Below are 27,248 nucleotides of genomic sequence, written 5' to 3'. Positions count from 1 at the left end.
ACTATATATACCTAGTAAAGTGCTGGCACTCCTGAGCTTTAAAGCCCTCTTTGCAAAGAATAGGCTGTATGCATGTAACCACAGGGGGAATCACTCCCTTGTATACAGGCCAAGAAGTGCAAGAAGCCAACAGCATGGAGACGTCAGAGGTTTTCTGGTTTATTCACCACGTGTCTATACCATGTTCCAGCTCACTCCATCTGCTACATATAAATAGTCTCCAGTTTCCACAAATCTCAATTAGTGTCCGATAAATCATACTACAAGTATTACAGTCAGGCCTTAACTATTCTGTCTGTCCTGGCCGCTCGCATCTGTGCTCCCCTCTCCAAAGGAGACTCCGTATTGGCTTTACTGCATGGTTACCATGATTTTTAGGAATAAATTACTATATTATTTTTTTTTTTTTATAACTGTAATGTTTATTAAAGTTTTCATATAAACAGTAAAGGAATACAGTGCACAATAAACAGCGGCAGTACAAAGCAATCTGTATGCAGTATAATCGTGGACATGTCTCAAACCGCAAATACAAAAAGTCAAAGAGTCAAACTTAGGTGGACAGCACAAGGACCTACAGGGGAAGACACACTTGGACAATAAGACACCAAAGATACGTTAGGGGAGAAGGTAGGGAAGGGGTCGTGAAGGTAGGGAGGGGGTTTAAATTACTATATTATTTTATCAGCTGACCGTTGTCTGTATTACACGAAGCAATGATCGGCCTGATTCAGCAGTTTATTGTAATAGGGTCCTAAGATCCCCACTGATCAGTAGAGATAAGCGGACTGTCAGACTTTTGGTCTTCATTATGCCTCAGATCCCGGCCGCATAGTTGCGATCTCGCGAATATGCGGCCAGGATATTCCAGGGAATTCACCATGGATTCCTTGGAATATCCTGGCCGCATATTCCCAGGAGAGCAACTGTGCAGCCGGGATCGCAGGCATATTGAGAGAGCGAACTGCTTTAGGACCAAAAGTCCAAACAGTTCGCTCATCTCTACTGATCAGATCATTAACTGTCTATACCAGAGGCATCGAACTCAGGCCCTCCAGGTGTTGAAAAACTACAATTCCCATCATGCCTGGAGCTTTAGCGTTAGCTGTCCAGGCATGATGGGAATTGTAGTTTAACAGCTGGAGGGCCTGAGTTTGACACCTTAGGTCAATACTAAAGATGGGCCATGACTTATGCTAATAGATACATACGATCTTAATTCTGGTCATATAGTCAATGTCTGATGAAACCTGACCGTCACAATTGTTTTTATTTCTCCATCAACCAAGAAATAAGTCAATAGGGATATACAGGCAGCACAAACAATCAGGAGGAAATGTAAACCACTTCCCTTTGACTATGGGAGGTCACATTCTTAGTTCCTTTACTCCAAATATGATAGTTTCAGTTCTGGTCATAAGAGGGAAACCATGTAACTATAGAGCAGAGGTCCTCAGGCTTATACTTATTTTGTGACCCACTTTTAGCATGGACAGTGGCAGGAGGCCAGCATGAGATGACAGTCACTGTACAACACAGTAAAATCAAATGATGCCGCTCGGAATTCCGCCTGCCTCAGTGTCTCAATGTTATGTATAGGCGACATGTCAATTCTTTGAGTGGAGGCGCCCTATACCATTGAAACACCGAGGCAGGCAGGATTCCGAGCCGATTCCGCTCATAATTTCCGCCTGTTTTCCCATAGTGTGAACGGGGCCTTACACAGTTACCATGGAGGGAATGTATATAAAAGGGTTAACTGTTCTTACTATGTAAGAATCCTTAATCCTAGACATTCCTCAAGGTCTCCATTGTTGTCTCTCTCCTTATCTTAGCCTGCTGTTTACCTTACATGTCTGCTGGATATTTTATTACTTGGGAACCAATTGGGAAGTGGCTATTGGTGGTTTATAACTTTACTTGTTGGGGGTTGAGGATCCACATTCTCTACCAGACCACATTATGTTCCGTTCCTGCTGGAATCCAATGGGGGAGGTGAAGGTACTTGCCGAAAACTGGAAACCCGCCCCCTAAGCAAGTAAATCATGTTGTTGTTTACGTCTTTGTGTAACTTCATACTTTGTCTTTATTATTCAAGTAAACTATGTTTTTTTTTCCTCTTAGCCATTGTGTCTGGACTAGAGATGAGTGAACCTGGAGCATGCTCGTGTCCATCCAAACCCGAACGTTCAGCATTTTATTAGCGGTGGCTGCTGAACTTGGATAAAGCCCTAAGGCTATGTGGAAAACATGGATATAGTCATTGGCTGTATCCATGTTTTCCAGACAACCGTAGAGCTTTATCCAAGTTAAGCAGCCACCGCTAATCAAATGCCGATCATTTGGGTTTGGATGGACCCGAACCTGGTTCGCTCATCTCTAGTCTGGACCTATTTATTCACACATCTTAGAATCCTGTAAAGCAGTGACCCTCTGGGTTGTCAATGGGTTTTATGTGGGGCTCAGCCGGGGATCTAACACTATCTAAAGGGCCTTTTACATGGGCCGATTATCCTGCCAGAAGTGTAAAAGTGATAGCGATCAGCTGAGGACAGGGAATCGCCCGATCTTCGGCTGATCGTGGCTTTTGAGCAATCTTTAAAGTGTCACTGTCATTTAAAAAAATGTCAGGGACCGAGTGTTCCCACCCTGACCGATTGGGGAAAAGAGCCAGGACAATTCCTTTCCCGGCTCTGTGTCACATGATCGGAGTAGTAATGTAAGTCTATGGAGCCCAACTGTTTTCACACAGCAGGGAGCAGACTGCGCAGCAGCACTTTCCTCACCCCGCTCGTTCTCACAACCGCTACGAATCTTAACACTCAGACCTGAACTGATCAAAACTTTGGACATGTCTCTGAAACAACAGTGACACTTTAAAATGTATCACTATTAGCCGTAAATCTCCCTATGTAAACGGTTATGTGACGTCAATAATGATAAAGAGAAACGGACAGCACTGATGTATATATTGGGTTCTGGGATATGTATATATCTGTGCTGTCAGTTTACAGATCACAAGCAGTCTATACTTACCACGCTGCTTGTGGTACGGCATTTCTCTCCAGTCTTCAGGCCTCGCCTCCTTCGACTGTCAATCATTCTAGAGCAGGCGGGCCTGAAGACTGGAGAGAAATGCCGGACCACAAGCAGCGTGAAGCCTAAAGATACGGCAGGAGGATTAAAGAAACATATCGGATCACAAGTAGTGCAAATAGTGTACACTGCTTGTGAGGACCTTAAAGGGGTTATCCAGTGTTCGAAAAACATGGACACTTTCTTCCAGAGACAGCACCACTCTTGTGTTTTGCATCATAGTTCCATTGAAATGAATTGAACTTTATTGCAAACCACACCTGAATGGGAAAAAAAGAGTGGTGCTGTCTCTGAAAGAAAGTGGCCATGTTCTTCTAACGCTGGGTAACCTCTTTAAATGCCTCTCTCCCATCTTCCAGACTTTGCTTGTGCTGTATTAGTTCTTGTTATCCCTAACCCGTAATTCCCCAGAAATCAGTCTTTTTTAACAGTATACTTCACACTCTATGCACTTCCTATCTCTCTGTATACAGCTTATGCGTCAATATATAAAGTACCTCCTTTTCCACCCTCTATAAAGTGACCACATTTAGGTCAGAGGTTGGACCCTATGATGTCACTGTACTCCAGGGCTGGCTTCAGTTTTTTGTAGGCCCTCTAGTAACAGAGCCTCAGCGGGCCCCTCATCCATCCACTATGTACAATCACTTGAGACACCACTAACATACACAAACGCACATTATTAACACAGATACTGACTGACACACTCAGACACTGACACACAGCACTTGCAGCTCCTCCTCACTGTGGGGCTGATCTCCACACTGTAAATTTGAGGACCTTCGGATCATGTGATCAGGTCCTTCACCCTTGTCCCCCACTTGTGCAGGACCTGCTCCGTCTCCTGCGTCTTCTGATGTTCCGCTGGCTCACCCTGCAGTACAGTGAGCGGGCTAAGCATTAGAACACTGGACCTCTCTCCCTCGCTGGGCCCCAGAGGCACTGTGGACCCGGGTAATCCCAGTGCTGATGCCAGCCTTGCTGTATGCCCCTGATGATGTAGCATTTTCTATGAATAATCATATATATATACTGTGTGTGTGTATATATATATATATATCTTAGTTATTTGAGAACTAAAGTAGAATATTCTAGTAATAGGAGAATGCTGCACTTCTACGTGACGTGTACATTTACATCCAGTCATCAGGACTTACAGACTAATTCCCTTGAAATGCATTAATCATGCAGATAATCACACATTATGATGTTTATCATTCATTGTATTTGTGCAGTGTTATTCACCTATAAATAACCCAATATTTAAGCATAAAGTCATTGCACAACACATAGTATCCCATGGATGCGGCTGTTCTCTTACATGATCACAAATTATAAGGGATTTTCCTATGACATATTCTTAATTCTAAAAGAGGACGGGCCACTTAGAGTGAAAAATACATATCTGGACAACCCCTTTAACTATTTCAGCTATACAGTAAATAAAATGAGAAGATCGCATGATCTTATACATCTACTCTATAGGAAGGAAATGATCCCATGATCCTACATACAGTACATACCATACTGTCTGGTCGGCTGCAGCACTGTTTGCTCTGGGGGTTGTGTAATCCCATCCATGCCTGTGACCTGCATACACCCTGACATGCATCCACACCCTGCAGTTTTCTGTGGTTTTATCTATATTATAATCGCGCTTATTGTCTTTCCCTTGGAGTTTAGTCTGTCACAGCTGATAGATAACTGTCTGTGATCATTGTAAGGCTATATTTACACACTGAAATGATGGCCGTTTTTATTGCACAATAGGTGGGTGGGGGGGGGGGGGGTACTGAAAAAGTGTAGGGCCTGAAATTCTTGACTGGCAGGTTCTGTAGAGAGTCTAGGCAGGAATAAATCATTATGGTGGTCAGGACCAGATGAAGACGAAAAGGTAAACTGAGTGAACATTCTGATCAAAGGTGTCACTGGATGTAGCTGCACTGTAATTGCTTGCAAAATAAAATCATTGCCTATACTTAAAAAGTGCATTGTTAAAATCCTGTCTGTTGAGGCTACTGCCAGGTTGGACAACCCTGCAATGCAATGTATATATTCTGTTGCTCAATATAAGCAATCAAACAATTGCCTATAATAGTCCCCTAAGGGGACTATTATAGGCAATTGGACTAGGGCTAAATAAAAAAAAAAAAAATTCAATATAAAAAAAATCCCTTCATAAAAAAAAATCTAATCTTCCCTTAAAGCTAATTTGTATTGCCCAACAACACCCCCAAACTTCTGGTACTATTCAGTAGTTCTCAATCCATTGTCTCCTGGTACCAGTATTCAGGTAAAAAAGTAGGCGTCTGTGCACTAGGCCTGCAGCAGCTCTCACCCCACATTTCTTCTTTGTCGGCATGCCCCTGTGCTGGATCTTCATGTTCGGTAGGCCTAGGGCACAGATGCTTTAGGCCCATCTGTTTGACACCACACCGTTGGAGTAGAAGAAGTTTTGCACCTGGATACCGAGCAGACCGAATAAGCAAGCCCGGAACCAGGCATGGATTGAGAAGAATGAACAAGCGGTAGCAGAAGTTTGGGGTGATACAGATGTACTTACATACTTTGTGTTGCCACATGTAAAAATTTAATTATAGCATTCCTTATTTTGCATGGTTAATGGTATAAAAAAATAAAAAAAAAACACAGAACACCCCCCCCCCCCAAATTATAGGGTTCAGAAGAAAAACTATACAAATTTTATATCACTGTAATCGTACAGACAGAAGAATGAATAAAACATGTCACTTTTACCACACTGCGAATGGCATAAAAATGAAACCTTTCAAAAAGTTGCAGAACCTTTCTCCCCCCCCCCCCCCACAAAAATATATATATTTTGTTGTTTTTGCATTATGTTTATATAACCTAAAAAAATGTAATATAAATGATTGAACAGGAAAAATAAAGTGCCAATAAAAAGTACAAATGGTTACCATCAATAGACAAATTGTTATGGCTCTTAGAAGGGGAGGAGGAATAAATACTGCTTGAAATATTTTTTTGTTCTCTCAGGTCCTGGTATAGATTCTGTGATGGAGATCCAACACAGATGTGAACTTACCCTAATGCACTGTGTGTGAACAAAGCCTACAAGTAAAATGACACATTTCCTGGTGTAGAAATTATGTAGATTTCTACTGCATATTATCCTGAGAAACCGCAGTGGATTTGTGTGACCCTTCTTCTTTAGAGTAGCAGCGGGGACCATGGCGGGTGGTAAATTCTGTTCACAAACCAAAGGGAATGGAGGACAAAGGGCCGTATTAGAAGGCCCAACATTGCACTGTAAGCAAGCGCCAATCTGCTAATGAGTGCTCGCTTACTGAGCCTATACACGGCTCGATAATCGTGCATAAGGGCTGCACGGACATCGCTAGCAATATCTGTGCAGCTCTTACGCACGATTATCGAGCCGTGTATAGGCTCAGTAAGCTTTTTACATAGAAAATAATAAAGTTTATACTTACCTATGCTCCTCTGGTCTCCTGCAGACTTTTTCCTGCTTTGCCTGCTCACCACAGCCGCCAATGACACTTCTGGCCCTGTCTCTTCAGTTACTAGCCACTCAGCCGATCACTGACCGAGATGGTACAGCGTGGCCAGTGATTGGATCAGCAGCCTGTCACTGAAGAGATGGGGCCAGAAGTGTCAAAGGCAGCTGAAGTGAACAAGGAATGCGAAAAAAGGCTATAGGACACCGAGGGAGCCTGGACAGGTAAGTATAAACTTTATTATTTTCTTTACACTGATGATCGGCTCCATAGCTGATCGTTGTCTTTATTACATGGAACAATATGTGCCCAAATCAACCTGATTCCGCAGATAATCGCTCCATGCTATAGGGCCTTAAACTAGTCAGACATGTAAGATGGCTGTTGGATGATTGTTCTTGTGTTCCGAATGGGGGAGGGGGTGAATAATCAGGCAGACTCCGCTGACCACAGCTTATCTGCACAAGGACAACAGGATCAGACAACTGCAATCACAATTGCCCAATCCCTCTCTTTATTGAGGTTATCTATCAGGAGGCCTCCATTCACATTTGATATTCCTGCTAAAATCCACAGGTTTGTTCTGACATATCTAATGTATATAGAAGCATAAGTAACAAAGCAAGTAGGTAAACTCCGGCTGTTTCTAACACTTTTTACTACCAGATCTATTATGTGATAAAAAAGGTTGCATCAATTCAAAGAATTTAGGTTAAAAAAAAATCCAGTGTTTATTCTTTATGTTCAGTAGTCATTATTATGACTTTTCTCAAGCAAATTGACATCTGCAATAATATATATATATATATATATATATATATACATACACACACACACACACACATATATACAGGAATCCATGATATGACACGACTACAGTGTACAAAGTGCAAAAAAATACATTGTAAAAGTCACCACAGAGATATATAGACGCATAAAAAGCATTCCTCATAATATAAGTGCTTTGTCCTGAGCAACGTCCCCTGTGTATTTCCCGGTGACACTAGCTTTCTCTCAGAATACATGCCGTGTTCACACACAGTTTTTGGTTCCATCCTTTCACTTGCAAAAAAAACACCACATGGCTGTTTATATAGAAATGTAAAAAAAACTAATGATTTTTCTAAAACAAACAGCAATGTCTCAGATTTATAATGGGCTTTCCAATAAATTCCTCTAACCACCTTAGGGTGGGTTCACACTACGGAGTCTACGTGGAGAAGTTCTGACATCGCCACCCGTGCCATAGACACCATTCATGTCAGTTCTTTTGGCAGATGGAGGAATCCGCCCGGCCATAGAATGGTGTCTATGGCACGGGCGGATATGCGCGCCGCCATGAGCAGGTACGAGTGACGGAATCCGCCTGGACTCATCCGCACGGATACCGTAGTGTGGACCCGCCCTGACACCTACCTCAGCGACTCTGCACAGAATCACATTGTGCGGGGTTTCGATGTTCTCTGCGTTCCTGATAGATTCATGATGGTTTCCCTCCCGAGTTCGGTGTGTGGGGTTTGCACTTATACGATTAACTTTAAATTGCAACAATCTGCACTTTTTCTGTGGTGTATGCCCTGCTTGTCTGATGGGTGGGTAGGGGGGGGATTGGCAAGGTAGGGAGGAGGCATAAATCATGGCAGAACCAGCTCCAGAGTCCTCTAAAAGGTGTGTGCCTCTTAGGCTGCGTTTACACAAAGAGAATTATCTGACAGATTTTTGAAGCCAAAGCCAGGAACAGACTATAAACAGAGAACAGGTCATAAAGGAAAGACTTGGATTTATACTCTTTTCAAATCTATTCCTGGCTTTGGCTGTAAAAATCTGTCAGATGAATCTGTCTGTGTAAAGGTGCCCTTAGTAAATCTGGCAGGGTGACTGGGGGCAGGGCTTTATTGAAAGGGGTCAGGAAAATACATTTTGATTCATTCACTCTCCTGGGGACTAATAATACATTCCATAATTGTTATCAGTCTCCTTCCCACAGTTCTGAGATGCTGCTTTCTGCTGAAGATACAGAAAACTGTGTGATACTTTCTCTCCATCTCCACTCTGAACCTCCTCTTGCGAGACAGCTCATGTAAACAATGTCCCTGGAATGTTGTTTCTGCACTCTGTAATGCAGGGAGGGTTACTCACAGTGAGGTCTTCAGCAATGTGACCCCAGATTTACTCTCCCAGCATTACAGAGTGCAGAGACAGCCAGCCATGGACTTGTTTACATCAGCTGCCTCGGAAAGGAAGGGGGAGAGGGCAGTTCACACACAGTATTGTGTCTTCAGTAGAAAGCAGCAGCTCAGAACTGGGGGAAGGAGACTGAAAAGATAATTAAAAGTATGGAAGGAATTGTTAGCCTTCAGGAGGGGGATCTTCAGGATGAGTCATCACGTATTTTACCTGACTGGATAAAGGGACACCTAATGGGGTTATCCATTACTTGGAAAAACATACCAGCTTTCTTATGGAAACAGCGCCACACTTGTCCACAGTTTGTATATAGTACTACAGCCCAACTACAGTGTAGTTAATGGAGCCAAGTTGTAATACCACACACAACCTGAGGACAGGTGTGAAGCTGTTCCTCTGCTGCCACCAATGGCCGTGTGGGGAACTGCACAATCCCTGGCACACTTACATGCTGCATACAGTGCTGACCATACTGAGCCTCCCCTCATGTCTACATAATGGAAACTAGGCCTGGGCTTGTGAAGCCCTGCAGTTCCCGCAAACAGCCAATAGGTGGCAGCAGAGCAGCCCTATCACTCAGCTGACTGAACATTACGATTACCACGTGTTTCCTGTGTGGGCGTGACCAGACAGCGTGACAGCTATTCACAGAGCAACGTAATCAAGGGTGGGCGTGGCGCACGGAGGTCGGCTGGGTGTCATGTGATCACGTCTCACATCACAAGCGCTGGTCGGTATTGAGGAGCCGCTGCAGCCGCCGCCTGGCTACTATGGATTTCCTATTGGGCAACGCGTTTGCGACACCGGTGGGCCAGCGGATCGGTGAGTGCTGAGCGCCTAGAAGCGTAAAGTGCAGCGCGAAGGGCAATTGTTTTACGACCACTTGTTCTTTCCTGTTAAACCAATGAGAAGTTGCTTAACTAGGAGGACTCAGCCTATTACTGCGGGCTTACGAGACTTAGTTGACCAATAGGCTGCGAGTTGGTTTAACGGGTAGCCAATCAGCGTGCAGCCAATAGTTTTTTCACCAATCAGGTGTAGAGAATTCTCATGGTGGGCGGGGCTACCTGGCTCAGTCATTCTTCACTTCCCCCTGTAAATATACGTAAAGCCGCACTGTGTGACCTGTACCTGTCAGCGGCCACTCTGCTCCCGGCTTATAAGACTGGATAGGAAGTTACAGCAAGAGATTGCTTAGTCCTTCTTAAAGGGGTTCCATTTATTAAGAACATTAGTGGCTGACTAAACACTGAGCAACAGTCCTGTATGTGTGATACCGAGATATTATGTAGCCAGTGATAGTCATCAATGGAGGGGATAACTAGCTGATCAGTGGGGGAAACCAGCGGGACCCCCAGTCATCATAAAAACACAGGAAAACTGTACAAATTTGTAAATTACTTCTATTAAAAAAAATCTTAAATATTCCAGTACTTATCAGCTGCTGTATGTTCTGCAGGAAGTGGTGTATTCTTTCCTGTTTAGAGAGCAGGAGAGGTTTTCTATGTGGATTTGCTGCAGCTCTGGACAGTTCCTGACATGGACAGAGGTGGCAGCAGACTGGAAAGAATACACTACTTCCTGCAGGACATACAGCAGCTGATAAGTTCTGGAAGAGAGGGAGATTTTTCAACAGAAATAAATTTTAATCTCTAGCACTTTTTGGCACCAGTTCATTTGAAAGAAAAACATTTTTGCTGAACTACTTCTTTAAGGAGTATGCTACCTGGGGTAGTTATTCCCTATGCAAAGGATGGGGCAAAACTAAGAGATTGTGGGGGTGTGACCACTGGGGACCCCTGTGATCTCCAGAATAAGGACCCTAAAATCCCTGCAGAAAAGAGCTCCGGGCTGCAGTTCTAGTCATTTTCTCTCTTTGTCTGGTTCATAGACAGTCAGACCCCTGTGATCTCTTAGTTATGCCCTAGACCAGGGGTGTCACTCCTCCAGCTGTTGCCAAACTACAATTCCCATCATGCCTGGGCAGCCAAACCTTTAGCTTTCTATCCGTTATCCTTACTCAGAAAAACATGGCCGCTATCTTCTAGAAACAGCACCATTTTTTGGCCTCAGTTTGAGTGTGGTTCGTGAGTTCCATTGTAATTGTAATTCCCAATATAACCCGAGGACAGGGGTGGCGCTGTTTTTGAAAGATAGTAGCTTTAGCTGTCCAGGATTGATGGGAATTGTAGTATATGTATATATGTGTGTGTGTGTGTGTATGTATATATATATATATATATATATATATATATATATATACACACACACTCACCTTCCTCTCTATCGCCGCTGTTCTCCTGGATGCAATTACCCTCCTTTCATTCTCTATGGCATCCATGGTAACAGCCTGTACTGTGTCATGTGACTTGTCTACACACATTTGGCTAAAAGAGAAACTACCTGTTGCCTGTAGCAACCAATCACCAGAGCACTATGTGAAATGAAAGCTTGGCTGTGATTGGTTGCCATGGGCAACAGACAGTTTCTCTTTTAGGGTATGTTCACACTGAGTAAAACAGTTGGAACCCCGCCTGTCTCAATGTGCCACTGCTTCTCTACGGGAAAGCGAGCGCTCCTCCGCTGCCACCGCTCTCCACTTAAGAGAAGTGACATGTCAATTCTTTGGCTCCGTTCACACGAAGTAAAACTGGCAGAATTCCCGCCAGCCTCTGCGCTCTCCCTTAGACACTCTATGGGACACTGAGACAGGTGGGATTCCGCTGCGGAACTTTCTGCCTGTTTTACTCAGTGTGAACATACCCTTAGTCAGTGTTTATCCTCCCCCCTTCGGCACGGCCATGTGGTATTGTAGTGTATGATGTCAGACAGCGGCCGCACAGATCTGCATGTCCCAGTTACAGAGGAGACTTGTGGACTTTGTACTGGTTATTTGTCTTGTACACTACATTGTCCTGCTGGCTGGTGACATATAGGGGGAGATTTATAAAACATGGTGTAAAGTAGAATTGGCTCAGTTGCCCCTAGCAACCAATCATATTCCACCTTTCATTTTCTAAAGAATTAATGAGGAATGAAAGGTGGAATCTGATTGGTTGCTAGCGGCAACTGAGCCAATTCTCAGTGAGCCAAAATCGTGCGATTTTTGTGCGATAAATATGCAGCGATACGGTATGTGTGAAGGCACCCTAAAAGAGTTTATCCAGGCTCAGAAAAATATGGCCGCACCCTTCTAGAAACAGCGCCACCATTGGCCTTAGTTTGGGTGTGCTTTTGCAGTTCCATTGCTGAATTGCAATATTACACATAACCTTAGGACAGGGGTGGCACTGTTTTTGCGACAAAGTAGCTGAGGTTTTTCTAACACCCTTTAAAGCGGTACTCCGGCATTGGGAAACTTTTTATATACTTATGCAGGTATATAGAAAATAATAAAGATGTTGTTTTTTATATCCCTGCAACAGTATATGGAAAGTTTCCCAATGCTAGAGTCTGGGTGATGCGACCCCCACTGCTCACTAGAATAAGCAGGGAGAAGCGCTCAGCTCAGTGCTTCTCACCCTCTTTCCCCACTGCAGGAGATGGGGACTTTCTATAGAATCTCCTGCACAGAGAAGCTCTTACCTGAACACTTCTCCTGGCTTATTTTACCGATCTGTAGAGGTCTCAGCATCCAGGCCCAAATTGATCAAAACCTCTAATATGTTGTAGTCAGGAACATAGAACATAGTTTATCTTGGGACAGACCCTTTAAAGAATGACTCCTTCGGCATTCCTCTATTATATTACACTGCTGCGGAGCCATGCCGGAGTTTATTACCTCACATCCCACACTCCTCTATAGCATGGCGGTGTTTTCCCTGCAGTTATCGGTTTATTTCACCACTGTAATTGTCATAAAGGTCACTGAAAGGAATGGAAGCCATAGCAGCCTGTGCACATTAGCCGGCCAGGAGCTTAAAAGCTCTCACCAGATTGTAGTCAGACGCCACATGTCCTGTAAGAAACTAAAAGGCAGAAGTAATCACTTAGAATATAGTTAAATTGTAGAATTTATTCATATATATGAAGAATTCAATATCTATACAACCTGTTGCCTAGCAACCAGCAGTGAAGGCGGGGGATGACTACCTTGGACCTCCGTGATCCTGTGTATTTTAGAGTAGTCGCTGCAGAAGCCTTGTTGCTATGGATTGGTCGGTCACTAACATTTCTGCAGAGATGGCCATTGATCTCAGAAGAGAAGACTGTGATACAGCAGGGAGGGAGCATGAGAAGAGACTGTTATCTTCCTGCCTAACAATGAGCCTCTGTGTCAGCAATGCCTGGATTGTAACCACATGCTTCCACATGGCATCTTTTTGCTACTGACGTTCTCAGAGGATCTTGCTTCCAAAAATATATTTTTGGGTTTGTGCACATACTTGGCCAGGATTTTTTTTTTTTTCTGTGGGGATGTTGGGTGTCGCAAAAATTGGCTGGACATGACTATACATGGTTTTCCTATATGCCCCCTCCATCCCAGCTATGCCCCTGCTCCAAGCGATCCATCATAATACAACAGAAGAAAAAATTGGATGAAAAGCCTTCTTTTTTGTTTCTGACCCCCATTATGGAAGAATACATAAGGTTGTGTGCACTCTTGTTGGTCCGTATTTTCAGCCTTAAAAATACTTTTTTTTCATGCTAAAAAGTTTTTATTCTTTTTTTTTTGTTTTGTTTTCCACGTGGTCAGGTTTTTTTTTTTTTTTTGCTACGACAAATGCTAATATACACATTGGAGGGATTTATGAAGACCAGTCTTATAATAAGCCCCGCCCCTTTTTTGCGGCCTCTTAGTGAATCAGGCCGGGCGCCCGAATCTGCACCCAGCGTACCAATTCTACACCTGCTTCCAGCCTGCGAGCAGGCCCGTCTCGTCAATCTCCGCCACCCCGCCCATCGGGCGAGCGGGGCGTACAGATGGCGTACGCCAGGGAGAAGAGGCGGATCTGCACCTTCTCCCTGGCATACGCCTCCGGCGTAATGTTCATAAATATCCCCCTTTGACTTTTCTGGGGTGAAAGAGAAAAAAAATAAATAAAAAAAGCCGATTATTATTTTTTTTTTATGAGCTGTATATGAGGAACTTGCACTTAAATGCTGGGTTCACACTACGTATATTTCAGTCAGTATTGCAACCAAAACCAGGAGTGGATTAAAAACACAGAAAGGATCTGTTCACACAATGTTGAAATTGAGGGGATGGCCGCCATATAACCGTAAATAACGGCCATTATTTCAATATAACAGCAAATATTTACCATTAAATGGCGGCCATCCACTCAATTTCAACATTGTGTGAACAGATCCTTTCTGTGTTTTTAATCCACTCCTGGTTTTGGTTGCAATACTGACTGAAATACACATATACTGACTGAAATATACTTAGTGTGAACGCAGCCAAAGGGTTTGTCTTACAAAGTCAAGTTATGCCCTATCCTCAGGACCTGACTCCCCCAGCTAAATGGTGAGCTGCCGGAGAAAGCCAAGTGTTAAGGGTCCTTTTAGACAGAGATTTTTCAGCCGTGGGGCCAATCAGCGTCTCGTTTGCGGTGCCTTTACATGGCATGAGAAATTAAGCAAATGGGTTGCATGGGATCCTTGTATTGTTCATGCAGCCCTGGAAACTGACAGAACAGATATATACATATCCCATACCCAATATATACATATCTGTGTTGTCAGTTTTCAGATCACACACAGCAGTCTATACTTACCAGCCACGCTGCTTGTGATGCGGCATCTGGCTCTGCGGTCCTCGCGCTGGCTGTATCTACAGCCTCCGCCTCCTCTGTCTCTCTGTCAATTATTCTGAAGGAGGTGGCTGCCTGAAATTACAGCTAAGGCCGGAAGACTGAATTATCAGATGCCGGATCACAAGCAGCGTGGCTGGTAAGTATACACTGCTGCTTGTGATCTGGAAACTGATAGCACTGATATATACATATCCTATATACATGTGCTGTCGGTTTCCCTTTATCCTCCTCAGCCACACAAACCCCTGCTTACACAAGATGATGTGCGGACGATAGATACATTTTAAGGCTATGTTCACACAACGTTTTTTCAACTCCGTTTAAAATAACGTCCGTTATTTTGACTCTAAAATGACGGACGTTATTTAGCTGTCAGGCCTTCCCTTACTGCAATGACGGCTGCTGGTACATTATTCTAGTTTGGGGTTACTTGTTGGACTTTAGGTGCATCCGCTGTTTGCAAAAGACGTCCGAAAATAATGATCATGTTTATTATTTTGACGTCCGCGGTAAAAACGTCCATTATTCAATGCATTGTGTTTATTGGACGTCTGTCTTCCCATTGACTTCAATGCATTGCCATTGCAGTCAGTTAATTCGCGGCAAAAACGTCCGTTTTTTAAAATAAGAAAATCGGACGCCTTTTCTCTATCTTTGACGTTGTGTGAACATAGCCTAAAGAAGGCAGAGAAGATGCGATCAGCCGATAATCAATGTCACTTTTACATGGGTGGATTATCGACTGCAGGAGCGTTTCTAGCGACACTCCTGGCCAATAATCGGCCCATGTAAAAGGACCCTTATACTCCACTGTCTCCACTGACTTCCCTAGAGACTGAATAGAGCGGCTTTATGCATGGGTGACCCCCGTTCTGTTCTCAGGGGAGACTCTGCTTCATGAGATTACAAGGGGTCTTAGCAGTCAGCCCCCCTTCTTTTACCCTTGATCAGTTATCCTCTGACCTGAGGATAAGGGCATAACATTATTTTGTGAGACAATCCCTTTAATTTCATTGCCGTAAACCTACAGCTGTAAACTCGCTTGGGAATTACCAGCTCTGTTCCGCAGTACTCAGAACTTGTCAGTTTTCTAGGATCTTTTTAAACTGCTAAAAATTTCCCATAATCCCATGAGTGCATATAGCCTCCAACAGGAGACTCTTATGTACACTAGATACGGTGGCGTAATACTTTTCCATTGTGTACTTTAGAGCGGTGTTCACACTTCAGGAAAGTACCTGGTGAAAGTAAACATTTCGTCTTCCTGTAGTTATTGCCAACAAATTCTCACTACTGTACTTCTACCTGCTGCTTCAGTTACTTATTGCTGGGGATGTTGTATGCAGAGTGATACCTAGTCTCCCCGATGTCTATTCTTATGCATGTCCGCAGCGCTCCTGACACAGACAGCTTCCCCAAGTGTAATGCTAATATTCATTAGGATATACATCATGGGGGGCTCAGTATCTTGAATAATGCATAGAGTAGCACCAGTAATATATAACTGCAATTATCAAGGCTTGAGCAGTTCTGCAGTTACCGACACAGCCACTGATGCAGCAGAGGGGTTGTGTTACCTCTTACTTCTGCCACTCAATGTAAAAAGAAAAGGAGGGGGCAAACCTATCTAACTTTATTAAAGGAAACAATGGGAATGATACCATAACCTCATGGGCTTGTGCCAAGTCTATTCAGTTGTGTAACCTGTTGCACAGTGGTTATTTCACAAGAGGAATCTCCTTTCTGTAGGGTGTGATCTCACGAGAGGAACTGCTCTTCTTGGGACCTGTAACGCTGCGGGTTCATGTTTTCTGCTTTGTCCAGTTTGAAGAATATGATTTTGCTGTGTTAGCTTTGTACCACAGGACATTGTTCATCATGAGCCTGCTCTATACACAGTGCGTTCTGGCTATATACTGCAGCTAACACCTGCTGGTAGCTGTCAGGATCAGCGATAATTCTGAAACTGGCAATTTAGATGCCATGGTCAAAAGCATCGGCAGCATCTGGGTGGTTAGACAGCAGGTGTTGTAGTCTCTCTCATCCAATCTCTCCCATACATGAATAAGGCCTAATTAAAAACAGAATTTGCAAAAGTATAAGGTGGGAAAGAAAAAACAAAAGCACCTGTGGTGTGAGGAGGTTAAAGAAGAAGTCCGGTTAAAATATTTATTAAAGTATTGTATTGCCCCCAACACAAATCCCCAATATACACTTTTTACAGGAAATGCTTATAAAGTGCTTTTTTTCCCTGCACTTACTACTGCATCAAGGCTTCACTTCCTGGATAACATGGTGATGTCACTTCCTGGATAACATGGTGATGTCACTTCCTGGATAACATGGTGATGTCACGACCCGACTCCCAGAGCTGTGCGGGCTGTGGCTGCTGGAGAGGATGATGGCAGAGGGATGCTCAGTGTCCCTCCAGTGCCCTGTGTCCCTCAGTGTCCCCCTGCCATCATCCTCTCCAGCAGCCAGGACAGGGACAATAAGTAGATGGATATGTGGTAATCAATTAAAGTGAATTGAAACTCTTTGCTCTCCTTACATAATGCAAGTAGGAGAAAAAGTAAAAGCAAGAGGAACTAAAGAAGGAAGCCAGGAGAACATGAGTCTGGAGAAACCGGAGAAGAGGTGTTCACTCTGGCGGTATTGTTTAGCTTCATCCCCCTTACAATAGACATGTTTTGTACTAGTTATCTTGTGTACTTAGTGGTTGGGTAAGTACCGTATTTTCCGGCATATAAGATGACACCCAACTTTTCCAGTAAGAGTTTGGTATATACTCGCCGTATACTCTTCCATCACACATCAAATTAATAAAAAGCATCAGACAGCAGCGAGATCTGAGAGGCAGAGAAGGAGGTACAGTAATACTGGTAGGATACAAGGGTGGGCTAGACGGGTGAAAGAGGTGTGTTTTTCTGGGTACAACGCCACTCTACCGTATCTCCTTTTTCCATACCCAGGACGACAGGCGCTTGCTCTGCCCTTTATACGGTTGCAGCATACGGCGGGGATGTAGCTGTTTTTTAGCTCCCCCACCATATGTGGCGACCGCAGATTCTCCAGTCCGGTTCCAAAGTTTTTCAGCAGCTGCCCGATAGGACGCCAGCCGGCATATAAGACGACCCCTGACTTTTGAGATTTTCCTGGGTTAAAAAGTAGTCTTATACACAGGAAAATACTGTATATAGTGAAGTATAGTGGTTAGGTACGTATATAGTAAAGTCTGCTCTTTTGAGGTATGTACCCAGTTGATGGCATTAATGGGAACCTCTCAGCTCCATTTTCCCCAGTACCATGTAAATATGTTTGGCCGATATATTTATAAGTCTTAATTTTATGTATAATTTTAAGTAAAAAAAAAAAAAAAAAGTCCTGCCGAATCTCTGTACATCAATGAAGCTGGAAGAGAGGTGAAAACATCCACCCATAGGTGTATTCTTTAATCTCAAGATTTTTTCTATCGAATTGCACTCAGGGCACGGTTAAGTGGGAAAGTAATCCTATACTTACCTTCCCTGTTCCCCTGCTGCTGTTGGAGTGTTGCTCCCTGCTGCAAGGTACTTTCTTGTGTCGGGACGCTGCTTCTTGTTCCAGCACTGACACAGGCAAGTAGTTGTAGCAGATGCCAACCCCAAGACAGCATCGATGGGGGAGTATAGGATTTTTTTTTACGGCTGCACCCTGAGCACAATTTTTTTTCCACTTTGCCGCTACTGTAACATGCTGAGGGTTTGTGTCCTACACATCCACCCATGTGAACATACCCTAAAGATGATGCATTCCTTCTAACCACTCTTATAAAGGCTTGTTACTGCTGGTATGTGACTAGAATGTAGAGTCAAAGGTCACAGGCATTAGAAGATGCTCTGAACACAACAAGGGATTGTCCTTAAAGTCGTGTGTTATATTACCGAGGATTTTTTTTTTTTGGTTTTGTTTCTTTATAGTTGGACACTTTTACCATTAGCATGAAGGACTGCTACTAAATAATATTGTATTTTATTAGGTTTATGGTGCAGTTATTGGTCACCGTATTTATGTGTAGCAGCCGCAGCGTGGTCCCGGACTCTGTAGGCGCTATTACAACATGTCAGTAATGCAGTAAATCCAGTTCTAGTTTAGTATAGGACATTAAAAAAAAGGGAGTCAATGAAGCCTCAGTTCCGAGTCTCAAAACACGGGAATAGCCAGATATCCCTTCTGGGAAGGAAACCATTGCTAAGGAGTGCCTCCAAGTGAGGAGATCACCAAACCACCCTGATACGTAGCCCCTGTAAAGAAGAATTTCAGGCTGGCGCATATACTTACTATTGATGATCGGTGGCCCGGCTTCAGTCCGGTCTTGCTGCGCCATACAAATCCTGCACGCGACTATGTGACCGCTTTGCCGACTGGCCTGCAGCTAGAGAGGCAGGAAGTCAGAGTCTCTAATACATCTCTATTACTGTCATAGAGATGCATTGTAGACCCTGACTTCCATCCTTCAATTGCCCTGAAGAAAGAAGAGTGGTCAGAAGAGCCGTGACGTCACCGCGCGCGGAATTTGAACAGTGCTAAAGGACCGGACTGAAGCAGCACCGCGGGACACCGATCATCATTGCTAAGTATATGTGGCAGCCTGCAGTGGGGGGAGGTATAAAAAAATAAATGTAGAATGCTTATTTTAGTTCAACTCAGAAATGGGACACAAATAGGGAAATATCAGGGTAGCCCCTTTTGCGTCAAAGTCTAACTCAGTTGCAAGTATTGGGACATGACAAGGAAAATACCAAAGACAGACATCCATCCACCCATCCACAGACAGCTGTTTCAGGGTATTTGCCCCTCATCAGTGTGGAGCAGGATTCTGGCTAGTGGGGGCAGTGAAAAGTAGACCAACAAAACACAACAATCACTGAGCTCAGGTAGATCAATAAAGAAATTCAAGAGTCCCCACTGATACATTGCCCGCTAAAAAATTGAATATGCAAGAGAGGGGTCCGTAGAGCCTCAGTTACGAGTCTCAAAACATGGGAATAGCCAGATATCCCTCCTAGGAAGGTATAGGACAGCCTGGTGAATTGTTCTTTGCTTTCTGTAGCTTTGTAACATTACTCATATCGTGGCTGCAGACGGCTCCAGGAATATAATCTGGATCGGGGACTATCCAGTTGCAGGAATGTTCCCGAGTGGTGCCAGCTCAGGCCTCAGATTGTTGTTCTCGGATCAGCAGACGCCCTTTCTGTAGCTCAGTCTGGGTCCAAGAGGCTTTTGTTAAAGGGAAAGGATGAAGGTTTTTCCAGCATTGGGCGTGGTGTGGTAACCATGGTCTATGAAATGCTTCTCATTCATTCAGTGTCAGCTGAATTCTCCGAATTGCATAAATCCTTTAAGTTATGGATTCTTGCACTGTGCACAATACGGGGATAGCATGCTTCTATATCACTGTAGGAATGTACTAAATTCACCAGGGTCATGCTACATATTAATATGGGGGAGAGATCAAACATGGTGTAAAGTGAAACTGTCTCAGTTGCCCCTAGCAACCAATCAGATTCCACCTTTCATTTTCCAAAGAGTCTGTGAGGAATGAAAGGTGGAATCTGATTGGTTGCTAGGGGCAACTGAGACAGTTTCACTTTACACCATTTTTGATAAATCTCCCCCTTAGTGTTTAAAGGACAAAAAGGGGAGAAGCTACTGTGGTTGTAGAACCTAACGGTCAGTCCAATAAGGGCGATTCTTGTGGTGGGGAGTAGCATCATCATTTAAAGGGATTGTAGCATGAAGCAGAGTTGGTAAAATCAGATGTGTACAGCATACATATATGTAATGGAGTACAAATGTGCTGTCTTTAGTAAAGTAACTCACACCCCTGTACTGTTTTTCTCCCTCATGGAGCTAGTCACTTTCTGGTTTCCTTTCTGAACTGTGACCCTGCTGTTGCTATGTAACAGTGCACACGCATTCCCACAATCCCCTTTGCCTGCAGGTTTGGTGGAGACCAGCTGCCAGTACTTCAGTAGAGCTGAGCATGCCTGGCCCACCTTAGTGGGTCGTAACAAAGGCCAACAGGTTATGAAAACAATGCAGGCACATGGGGATTAGTGAACCTATATCTCTCATACAGGACATTATCAGAAATGCTTGTACATTTGAAATATGATTCATTTCACATAATAAAGTGTCCGTATATACTCAGTTATAGGGGTATTCTCAGTAAAATACTGTAGTGCTAAGGGTATTGTTGTGGCTGGGCCTGGTTTAGGAGCATTGGGATTTTGGGATTTTATGTCACAAATAAAAAAACTTGTAAAAACCTTACATTATTTTTACTGTTTCAGAAAAAGCAACAGATGGATCTCTACGCTCGGAAGACTGGGCCCTGAACATGGAGATATGTGACATCATCAACGAGACTGAGGAAGGGTAATGATACTTAACACTAATGGTGCCTGTGCACCTTCAAAAACTATCGTTTTATCGAGGATCGAGGATCGTTCAGCTCCTGTCTTCCCCGAATGTTCTCTATGGCCTAACATTCATTTGTTTTCTAAAAGCAGAGGAGGGATAAGCCACAGCCAGACAGCTCTGGAGCCGGCTTATCCCTTCGAGAGCATATATGGGGGGTGTCCGGAGTCTCCATTGACAGATGATATGTAGAGAAGGGTCGCGCAGTGAAAGGCCATCATATCCGACACTTTAGTATAACGTATATGGGGGCCTTAAAGGGGTTGTTCATCAAAAATCTTTTTCTTTCAAATCAACTGGTGTCATAAAGTTATATAGATTTTTAATTACTTTTATTAAAAAAATCGAAAGTCTTCCAGTAGTTATCAGCTACTACATGTCATTCAGGAAATGTTTTATTTTCAGTCTGATACAGTGCTCTCTGCTGACATCTCTGGCTGAGACAGGAACTGTCCAGAGCAGGAGAGGTTCTCTATGGGGATTCATAGAAAACAGAGACAGAGTTCCTGTCTTGGCCAGAGATGTCAGCAGAGAGCACTGTGTCAGACTAAAAATAAAACATTTCCTGCAGGACATACAGCAGCTAATAAGTACTGTAAGACTTGAGATTTTTTAATGGACGTGAATTACAAATCTATATAACTTTCTGACACCAGTTGATCTGAAAGAAAAATATTTTCGCTGGACAACCCCTTTAAGAATACTTCTTTCATCACGTCTTTGGCTAGTCAATGACTCCAATGTTCTCTCTTAGGCCTAAAGATGCCATCCGAGCTCTGAAGAAGAGGATTTCGGGAAATAAGAACTTCCAGGAGGTGATGCTGGCCTTAACGGTGAGTTCTGTCTCAGGTCCCTTGTGTTTAGAGAGCACATAAGTCTTTAGTATAGCGCAGGTATTACTCAAGTGTACATGTCCTACAGCGAGTGTGTCCATATGGCGTCAGCCATGTTCACACTACAATAATGGCTTTTAAAGGGAACCTCTCACCCGCCCGTGCCGGGGCAGAGCCTGGCCGACCCCCCCCCGCTAGAGACCCTTATACTTACCTCGTACACGAAGTCCCGCTCCTGAAGCCGCTCCCGCCGCCGAAATATCACCGTCTGAAGCCCAGCGCGGGTGCATCAGAGATGAGTCCGACGCTCATAGAGAATGACGGCTCCATTCATTCTCTATGACTGTCGGACTTATGTCTGATGCACCCGCGCTGGGCTTCAGACGGTGATATCTCCGCAACAGGAACGGCTCCAGGAGCGGGACTTCGTGTACGAGGTAAGTATAAGGGTCTCTAGCGGGGGGTCGGCCAGGCTCTGCCCCGGCACGGGCGGGTGACAGGTCCTCTTTAACTATATAAATGGAAGAGCTTCCACCAAGTATGTTTATTGGCTTCTATGCAATGACCCATAAAGCGTGCACACTGACGTATATTGCAAACTGATATCACGTGAGTTTATGGGTAAAAAAACAGTGTAGTATACTTGTTTAGTATGTACATCAGGAGCTTCAATAAATTTAAATATATGCAGTGTGAACATGGTCTTACATAATTGATTCCTAACCCGGAGGTCTCGAGCAAGTTCCTAAAGGAGACATATTGTAAAACGTTATGTTGGTAATAGCATGTATAATATAACATGTATAATAATCCTACGGCTGTGTTCTGTCTTCTAGATACTGGAGGCTTGTGTGAAGAACTGTGGCCACCGCTTTCATGTATTGGCAGCTAGCCAGGAATTTGTCGAGGGGGTGTTAGTAAGGACGATCCTGCCTAAAAACAACCCCCCGACCATAGTCATTGATAAAGTGCTGAATTTGATACAGGTACGGAATGGGAACACTATAAAATATTACAGCTTGTATTGATGTGACTGAGCCTATGGAAAATATTTATGACTTGTGTAAGTGTGTGTATATATGTATATATATATATATATATATATATATATATATATATATATATATATATATATATTATATGTCCACAGACATCATCTAACGTGTAAGAGAAGGATGGGGATCTTTGCCTCTCCACCTATTGCAAAACTACAATTCCCATCATGCCTGGACAGCCAAAGCTTCCAGGCATGATGGGAATTGTAGTTTTACAACAGCTGGAGGACCGCAGGTTCCCCATCCCTGGTGTAAGGGCCTTATTACACAGGACGATTATCGTTCGAAAAATTGTTAGATCGTTTGGATTTAAACGATAATCATTTTGTGTAATAGCAGACAATGATTAAACGACCAACAAGAAATCGTTGGTCGTTTGATAGAATTCTGACCTATTTTTATCGTTTGATCGTTCGCACATCGTTCGGTGTAATAAGAAGTCATAGCTGAAACGTACGCCATAGCGACGTCAAAACGACCGCAAGAACGATCATAAGTAACGATCATCATCCCGTGTAATTGGGCGAACGATTTCGGGTCGTTTGCCTTAGCGGTTGTTTGAGATCATTTATCGTTAGTTATCAAAAAATCGCTTGGTGTAATAGTACTCTATGAGCACCTGTAGTTTCTAGTGTATATATTTCATAGCTACCACTTGATGGCAGCAAAGAGTTACAAGAAACAACACGACAGACAATCTATATTATTACCTTTTCTGTAAGAATATATTGTATTCTTATGAGTGGTATTATAGGGAATGTTTCATGTATTTAATTAGAGTCCCATAAATTAGATGTAGCTCTGTAGAGGACAGACGCTGTCATTTTTAAATGTCGCTGCTGTTTATTACGTCGGCTGAAATTTCTTAATCAATTGACAGAGAAATGTCACCGACTATTAGTGACAAAATCATCTTTTTAGGAGGAGAAAGGTTACATTTTTATTTATTAATATTGTAGAATAATCATGTAAAACATATATACACGTGTGTTATATATAGTATTGCAGAGCATATTCTGTTATTATACCTGAACTATAACTATATAGGCAAATGTACAGCAAGTATAAATGGCAAAACCTTGTTACAATGTGCGTTAAAGGGGTAGTGCGGCGCTAAAAAATCATTCACAGAATAACACACATTACAAAATTATACAACTTTGTAATTTATGTTATGTCTGTGAATCGCCCCCTTCCCGTGTCCCACCACCCCCACCCGTGTACCCGGAAGTGTGATGTGCCGCATCATCAGCTGCTCAGCCGCGATTGGCTGAGCATAACTGTGCTCAGCCAATCGCGGCTGAGCACAGTTGTGACGCGGCGGAGGGGGGACGGCGGCAGGGATTCGGCCGTGCGTCCAAAGATGACGTTTGGCACAAAATGGCGGACGGCCCTCGATACGGATCAGGTAATGTATAATGCACATCACACTTCTGGGTACACGGGCGGGGGTGGTGGGACACGGGAAGGGGGCGATTCACAGACATAACATACATTACAAAGTTGTATAACTTTGTAATGTGTGTTATTCTGTGAATAATTTTTTAGCGCCGCACTACCCCTTTAAGCCTTTAAAGGGGCAAGCAGATTGAAAAAACATGGGTGATTTCTTCCAGAAACAGCGCCGCTCTTGTCTTGTTAGCGTGTAGCATTGCAGTTTAGTTTTATTAAAGTGATTGGAGCCAAGTTGTAATACCACTTATAACCTGAGGTCAGGGGTGGTGCTATTTTTGGATAAAAGCAAAAACCCTTTAAGTGCATGGTATAATATTATTAAGTAATAAGTCAAAACGTATTATGTTAAAAATATATATATGTGTGTGTGTGTGTATATATATATATATATATATATATATATATATATATATAATTTGTTATTTTTTATTTTATTATTATTATTTTTTTTTTTTCTTGGTATATGCTTTATCTTGGGTTTTACTCATGTGTTTGTTGTCTGATTCTGGCACAGGCATGGGCAGATGCATTCCGCAGCAGTCCGGATCTAACCGGGGTGGTCACCGTATACGAGGACCTGAGACGGAAGGGACTTGAGTTTCCAATGACAGATCTGGACACGCTCTCTCCTATTCACACACCGCAGCCTGTAAGTTAAAGATTGTGGTATTTACACATATACACCCTCACAAAACCGGATGACTAGCAGTAGGTTGTATCCAGATGTACTAGGAATGAGTTCACATTGGATATATGGATATAATTTATATACCCAAGTGATAACTGTTATGTATGTGATACAGGAATGGAGATTAGATAATATCTAGACTAGACAAGGTGATACAAGGTAATACAAAGTGATAGTAATAAAAACAGATTGCAAAAACAAAGTGTGAACCCAGTCTAAGTCTACATGGAATACAGGTTATAAAGCACAGAACCTATATACATCAAAGCTAGAGATGAGCGAACCAGGTTCGAGTTCGAGTCCATCCGAACCCGAACGATCGGCATTTGATTAGCGGCGGCTGCTGAACTTGGATAAAACTCTAAGGTTGTCTGGAAAATATGGATACAGCCAATGACGCTCACGCACTTTAATAAACTGTGGCAGTAGAATATTATATATCTATATATCTCAAGGGAGAATGGTTCATAACAAGAAATAGCTCCTGTGTAGTAAAGCTCCAATACTTCTGCAATGTATATAGGAGGCGGCATGGGGGAGCAGCATGGTAGAATGCTGTAGCAGGGTTGCCTCAATGTGTTGGATAGTTGCATATGATGTGTTGCTATGTCTATGTGTATACTTATGTGTATACTTTAGTCCAGGTACAATAATTTAACATGAGCAGCTTAGTCTTCGGGTCACTGTGACCCTTATAGCTACACCACTGTGTAACATGTATTACACTAAATTATATGTGAATATGCAAGAAGACGTATACATATATTCACACACATTGCAGTTACTTCCACGTTTTTTGTACTGTATATAAAGAAGATTGTCCAATTATTTCCCCCTTTAGAGTTCCATCAAACCTGAAGTTGTGCCGCGGCCGGATTTGCCACCCTCTGATACCGTTCAAAGAGGCGGATCAGTTAGTCGCCCTGCGCCGCCCCCTTACACGAGTCAGCTTCAGCCAGGAACTGCAGGCGATGCCCCAATAATCCCCACATCTGAACAGGTAAGTGGAAGCTCCTGTTATAAGCAAAAAGATATCATATCTTTAATGTCCCTGTCACTTAAAAAAAAAAAAAAAAAAAAAATTTCGACATGTCCTAGAAACAATAGGGGAGATTTATCAACCATGGTGTAAAGTGAAACTGTCTCAGTTGCCCCTAGCAACCAATCGGATTCCACCTTTCATTCCTCACAGACTCTTTGGAAAATAAAACATGGAATCTGATTGGTTTCTAGGGGCAACTGAGCCAGTTTCACTTTACACCATGTTTTTAAAGTGGCAGTGTCCATTTACATTAGATAGAGGGATTAAGAATGGTAACATTATAATACTATTAGTAGCCATAAAGATCAACTGCATTGCAAGGTAGGTGGGCTAGCTCTTGTTCCCCGAGGTCCTCCGTTTCCCTGACATTATAGTGATTTCATTTTGCATAGTTTCACATAAACTAATTACAATGCAATCTCCTCCATTACTAAATAATGTATGGATTGTTTCCAGCCTAGAGCGTCAGATCCTATATAGAGGAGCCTTACAGGATATCTTGCTGTACTAAAGTAATATATTCCTAATATATCATGAAAGCGAATACCAATTCTGTTCCTGTGCTAAAATTAAAAATGCAAATAAAGATTTCTGATGATGACGGCTGCAGATTCTGCCATTAACCACATTACAAAGACTTTGCTGTGCAACATGTCACCCCCTAGCTGGGCCGGGTGACAACCATCTGTATTATCTCTATCTTATTTGCCAATAAAGTGTTAGTGTTGATTCCAATTTATTTTATTGTGTAAAGTAACATTTAATGCTTGCAAACAGTGCTGGATTATGAACATATTAGATATGGCCTTGTGTAGAGTCTCTTTGTCTCAGTATATCTAGATATCTATATGGGATGGTAATGGAGTTGTCCATAGAAATATTTGATATGGTCAAACATCTTCCCTCCATGTGATTTGTCACATATATTTTTAAATAGCTTCATTTACCAAAATGTACTCCGTTCCCTTCAAAAAAAATCCTCTAAATTCTCCTTTATGTGATAAAGTCTCCTATACTATACACTGGCTGTTGGGGGGGGGGGGGGAATCGGTCTCTAGTAACACAGAAAGTCGAGGTGAGATTTAGTGTATTTAGTGTATCAAGGCTTCCTTTTCACTTCAGTAGCAATTCCGTGTCTCTAAAACAGCTGTGAGAGCACTTACGTCACTATGAC

General features: G+C 43.0%; 1 protein-coding gene across 2 annotated transcripts in view; it reads left to right on the top strand.

The window, feature by feature from the left end:
* Window positions 1–9,441: 9,441 nt before the first annotated feature.
* The window catches only part of LOC138788862 (target of Myb1 membrane trafficking protein-like), a 52,565-nt gene continuing 34,758 nt past the window's right edge, over window positions 9,442–27,248 (top strand). Inside the window, exons 1-6 of one of the 2 annotated variants that reach the window (XM_069967221.1) lie at window positions 9,442–9,602; window positions 20,875–20,959; window positions 21,756–21,834; window positions 22,671–22,820; window positions 24,859–24,993; window positions 25,874–26,032. In XM_069967221.1, coding sequence (XP_069823322.1) covers window positions 9,551–9,602; window positions 20,875–20,959; window positions 21,756–21,834; window positions 22,671–22,820; window positions 24,859–24,993; window positions 25,874–26,032 — 660 coding nt within the window. In that variant the 5' untranslated portion in view covers window positions 9,442–9,550. Of the gene's footprint in view, window positions 9,603–20,229; window positions 20,252–20,874; window positions 20,960–21,755; window positions 21,835–22,670; window positions 22,821–24,858; window positions 24,994–25,873; window positions 26,033–27,248 lie in introns of those variants that run through there. The other variant, XM_069967222.1, reaches the window with a different exon arrangement.

This window comes from Dendropsophus ebraccatus, chromosome 4 (genome assembly GCF_027789765.1).
Source record: "Dendropsophus ebraccatus isolate aDenEbr1 chromosome 4, aDenEbr1.pat, whole genome shotgun sequence".
NCBI classification, from domain to species: domain Eukaryota; kingdom Metazoa; phylum Chordata; class Amphibia; order Anura; family Hylidae; genus Dendropsophus; species Dendropsophus ebraccatus.
This window is presented reverse-complemented; position numbering and strand designations above follow the sequence as displayed.